Source organism: Chinchilla lanigera, unplaced genomic scaffold (assembly GCF_000276665.1).
Source record: "Chinchilla lanigera isolate Chin_1 unplaced genomic scaffold, ChiLan1.0 scaffold00071, whole genome shotgun sequence".
Taxonomy (NCBI): domain Eukaryota; kingdom Metazoa; phylum Chordata; class Mammalia; order Rodentia; family Chinchillidae; genus Chinchilla; species Chinchilla lanigera.
The window spans coordinates 1,503,371-1,508,423 of record NW_004955472.1 but is presented as its reverse complement, the minus strand read 5'-3'; the positions used below and the strand labels follow the sequence as shown (position 1 = coordinate 1,508,423).

General features: G+C 60.2%; 1 protein-coding gene across 1 annotated transcript in view; it reads right to left on the bottom strand.

The window, feature by feature from the left end:
- Nucleotides 1–4,976, bottom strand: part of Arid3c (AT rich interactive domain 3C (BRIGHT-like)) — a 7,518-nt gene extending 2,542 nt beyond the window's left edge. The window contains exons 1-3 of the mRNA XM_005401184.2: nt 4,108–4,976; nt 2,365–2,437; nt 7–170 (exon numbers count right to left, since the gene is read on the bottom strand). Coding sequence (XP_005401241.1) covers nt 7–170; nt 2,365–2,437; nt 4,108–4,392 — 522 coding nt within the window. The 5' untranslated portion in view covers nt 4,393–4,976. The remainder of the gene's footprint in view (nt 1–6; nt 171–2,364; nt 2,438–4,107) is intronic.
- Nucleotides 4,977–5,053: the final 77 nt, after the last annotated feature.

The following is a 5,053-nucleotide window of genomic DNA, read 5'->3' as shown; positions in this document are numbered from 1 at the left end:
GAAGGCTGCCGAGGTGATGGTGGTGGGCAGACTGAGGCCGCGGGTGACTTCCCGCCACACCTTCCGGTTGATGACCTCCACCAGACCGCCCTTGGCTGTCACCAGGCGAAACAGCGCGTAGAGATCCAGCACTTGCTTCGCCATAATGGGCACACGGTTCACCGGTGTCCCTGGCGGGGCGTGGGCAGACAGGACACTAAGGCTCTGCGCGGGCCCGGGGGGAGTACAGGAGCTGGTGCCTGCTTGAAGCTTGGGTACCAGCCGGACCCCAGAAGGGCGGGAAGGAGGAAAGCCCGGGGAGGTGGGGCTGCAAGCAGTGACCCGCAGAACCTCCAGGATGAACATCACAGCGGGAAGGAGAGGCTCACCCAGGGCCACCAGACTTACTTTGTAAAGGGCCGGGTGGCACTGTGAGGGCTCTGCAAACCAGTCTCTGCCATACCTACCCAGTTCTGTAATTGTAGCCTGAAAGCAGCCCAAGAGGATTCTTAAGGGAAGGGATGAGCTGGGCTGTATTCCAATAGAACTTATGTTTTGGGTACCAGGAGTCGAACTCCGGGCCTCACACTTGCCAGGCAGGCGCTGTGCTTCTGAGCTACATCCCCGGTCCCTCCAGTAAAACTTTATTTACAGGCTCTGAAATTCAAATTCTTTTGTTTTGTTTTGTTTTTCTTTTTTGAGACAGGGTCTCACTATGTAGCCCAGGCTGACCTCAAACTCTCTGTGATCCTCCTGCCTCAGCCTCCCAGGTGTTGGGACTACAGGCGTGCACCACCATGCTTGGCTGAAATTGGAATTTCACACATCCAAAAGTTATTCCTCTTTCAGTTCTATTTTCCAAGTGTGTAAAAACTACTCAAACTGGGCATGGTGGGTGCACACCTATGTTTCCAGCTACTGGCGAGGTGAGGCAGGATGACTGCGAGTTATGGACACCCTGTCTATAAATAAAATGAAAAGGGCAGAGGGTGTAGCTCCGTGGTAGACTGTTTGCCTAGCATGCACAAGGCTCTGGTTCCATACGTAGTACCACCAAACAAACAAAAACACTTTTCCTGTCTCAAGGAGGCGGGATTTGACCAGAAAGCTCTACTTTGTTGATCCGTGGGGTGGTCTACAGGATGAACTTCTGGATGGTGCCGAAGAGCTGACCTCCCTAAGCAGCAGGCTGCAATGGCTGCTTGAGGTTTGAGGATGGCAGGTGGACAAGAATCAACTCCCGCCTGGGCCGCCAACTCTGCAGCCTGCACCACCCCCGCCGGCCAGTCCTGACAAAGGGGCCTGTCTCCGCTGAGCGATGGGCCCCAGTTAATTCCTTACCGATCCTGTCCCCTTCCACTGCTGCCTTTGGACCCGAACAATTAGCTGCGGCCTGATTAATGGGGGGAAATTATCGGCCCCGAGGGATGGCCCCTCCCCCTGCAGCTGAGCAGAGGGCGGCGGGGACTGAGGCAGGCAGAGCCAGGGGTGGGCAGAGCTGGGATCGGCTCAGACTACCCCGACATTCTCAGTGGAGCAGAAACACCAAAGAAGGGGCAGAGAGAAAGCCTGGGACCAGAATGCCCAAGCTTCCCGGGGGGAGCAGGAGGACCTGGACCCCACCGGAGGGTCCCTGCAAAGGAAGGGACCAGAAAGGAATGCTGGGCTTGGGTGGTGGCCCAGGGAGACTTAGACCAGCAGCTGCACTAAGGGAGGGGTGCAGTGCGGCCAGTTAATTAGCAGCTTATCAGGCTTCGCTCTGAGTGAGTTAATTAGCTTTGTAGAGAGAGATAATGAGTCAGTATTCAGTCCCATGAATCTGGGGAGGAACCGAAGTGATGGACTGCCACCCACCCAGATCCACTCCCGGGCCCTTCTTCCATTCTCCTCTAGCTTGGAGATCCCTGGGAGGGATCTGCTCCTCCCCTGCCCAACCACACGGTCCCCAGCCCGGCCCTCGGGAAGTCCTCTCTTCTGTACAATCCCAGTCCTCCCTGCTGTACAGCACACAGAACGCAAGCGAGGGAGACTGAGGGACACACGGCTGGATGCAGAGAGGGCACACGGCAGAGAGCCAAGGCATTCCCAGCCTTCCAGTCTTGGGACCCTCCCACCCCAAGCCATCCCCCAGCCGTTCCCCCTTGCACACTCCCAATTGATCCCTCACTCATTAACCTGCCAGTGGGCTGGCCACTAATTAATCCCAGGGTGGGGAAGGGGGCAGGGTCAGAGGTTAAAGACGCTATTGAGGGCCAAAGGCTAGGTGCTGCCAACCTCAGGCCTCTAGAGAGAGGACCCCACCTGGGAACTACACCCTGGGGTCTCCTTTCCTCAAACCTGCTAAGTAGGGGCAACTCCAAGATCCTCCCCAGTCACCTCACTCACCCCTCTTCTGCATGAAGCTAAACAGGTCGTCCAGAAACTCCTTCCTCTTGGGGTCTGCATCAAGCTCGTATAGCTGGGGAAGGGTCAGAGTTATTCTTCAGCCCCACTCACCCCACCCCCTTGGGACTCCAGTTCAGGTCGTACCCTGAACATGGGCCCCTAGCTGAAGGACCGTGTAGGGCCTGAATGTAAACTCCCTGGCATTAAACCCACCCGATAGGGGGCAGATGGGCTACATTTTTCTAACATACACAGAGACAAGCCCCCACCCCTACTGGTTAGTGCTGCCCTGGGCAATTCAAACCACCCACCTGGAAAATATGGGAAGAAGCCTGAGGAGCTAGGACAACTCAGCCTGAGATTCCAGGGCAGAGTCTTTACCCACCCTGAGGGGACACGGAAAAAGCCAGGGAGAAGCCAGGCAGGGCTGTGCTGTGCAGCGAGGACTGACATGCTTCCGGGAGGCACACGTTTAATCCCATTCATCTGTGCAAGGGCTCCCTGCGTTTGCATCCCTGTGTGCCAGGGACGCCTGGATAGGGGCAGGGAGGATGCTTGGGAGCTCCTGGGTTGAGACTTGGTCTGATCTTCCAGGGCAGTGACCCTGACTACTATAGAGGCGGCCAGAGAGACACTGACCATCACCTACCATCACCTATTGGTCATCCCCCCATTTCCCAGTCACCTGGAACCCCACCTCCAGATGCACCTCCCAAACCTATGAGGGGCGGTCACCAGAGCCATGGGGTCACGGCCCCCAGTAGCAACCTCTGAGTGACACTCCAGCCCTCCACAAGAACTCGAAGAGTAAAAACCCCCGTACGCAGCACACCGCAGAGACCCGTCTTTATAGCCACATTCCACAGCACTGGGCCCTGAGGCTCTGGTGGACACTTACAAAAAAAAATCTACCTTTTCCAGCTTATAAGCCCCAGAATTATGGCAGGTGAAAGAGTCCCTAGAAACATATCTCTAGAGTAACAGGGCCCTGAGTAACACTCTGTCTTGCACCACTGCCCCCAAGTATCACCCACAGATTAAAAATTTTGGAAAATACTCAGAACCAACACCCTAGGACTAATTCTGCCAAAACAGCACGGTGGGGTCACAGTCCCAAGCAGCACCTTCGTAGTGACAGCCTGTACTCGTACCCTTGGAGTAGCTCCCAGAAGAGCTCCATCAGGAGAGCCCTGAGTCAAAGCCTTGTGCATAAGGCCTTGCCTGCCACTCCCACTTGTTCAGGGACACACTGCAGCTGCCGGGGGCAACACAGAAGGGACAGGTCACCCATGGACTTGGGCCCAGAGTGGGGGGAGTGGTTTGACAGGAAAGGGGAGGGCAGTGCCAGCCTGCTAAGGCTGGGCTCACTATCTCCTTCCAAAGACAAGCGGGCAGCCCACGACACTCCCACGGTAGATCGGGAGGTGCTGGCACTGGAATCACCTAAATTCGAGAGCCCCCTGCTTCGAAGGCCCTTACACCTCCCCCACCTTCCTTCCGGTTCACCAGTGGCATTCGAGTTGCCAGTGGCCGTGTTTCTGGGCGTCTTCTGTGCCTCTCAGTGCATTCCTCCGCCCTGTCTGCATACCTGGGTGTCTGCCACCCTACCCCTACCCTCCGGGCTGCCCACCGGCCCTCCCCTGGGTCTCTGGGCCTTTCCACCGCAGAGGGCAGTGGGGATGGGTGGACGGCTGATCACGTGGCTCTGCTTTCACCTGCAGGGAGGAAGGGGAGGGGTCCCACCTGCTTGAACTGTTCCTCGTAGGTCCACTCGTGGGGATGGGGCTCAGGAGGCGAGCGGGGGCCCCGGGCCGCCGCCTCTTCCTCCGCTCCAGCTTCCTGCTCTTCCTCCTCCTCTTCAGCACCCTCCTCTTCCTCAGCCCCAATCTCACCCACCGTCCCCTCAGGAGGCTTCAGGGTCCGCAGGCCAGGCAGGGGAGGCCTTGGCGGCGGCGGAGGGTGAGGAGGGACCAACGGCCCCGCCCCTTGGGCCAGCCGAGCGGCCTGCTGCCTCTGCAGGGCCTCCATTACGGCTTCCAGGCGCAGCCGCCCTGGCGCGGGGGGCCCTGGTGCCCGGCGGGGCCCCGAGGAGAGGGCTGCCTGTGGGGGAGGGCGTTACGGTGCGGGGTTCTGCGGTCCGCACAGCCCCAGCGCAAGGGGAGCGGGTCACGGACTCGGGCACTCGAGGGGTCGGAAGGCAAGGGCGGACAGACAGCTGTGCCGGAGAGGGAGAGCCGGCCGGACCGGGGATCGGAAACGGGCATCGACTGAGGTCAAGCCCGGCACCCCGGGGCGGCAGGGGCAGGGGCAGGGGCAGAGGGGAGGACGCACGGCCGTGACAGCCGCTGCCAAGGACAGCGGAGGCGGAGATGGCGGCGGGCAGGCGGGGACGAGGCGCGGAGAGACGGAGGGCACCGAGGCGGACGCAGACTGGGATCCCAGCAGAGGCCGGAGCGGAGCCAGAGAGAGGGGCGGGGAGGCCGCCAGCGACCCCGGGCAGAGGCGGAGGGCAGGGCAGGGGTCCGGCGCCGAGGGACCTCAGCGGCAGGCAGCGGCGGGAGGACCGTCGCGGAGGCAGGAGGCCGAGGGGCAAACGCAGACGGGCGAGGGCGAGGGCGAAGGGAGGGGGCGGAGACCGCAAGGGTCGGGAAGCGGGCGCGGAGACCGGGCGGGCGAAGGCGCTCGCCGG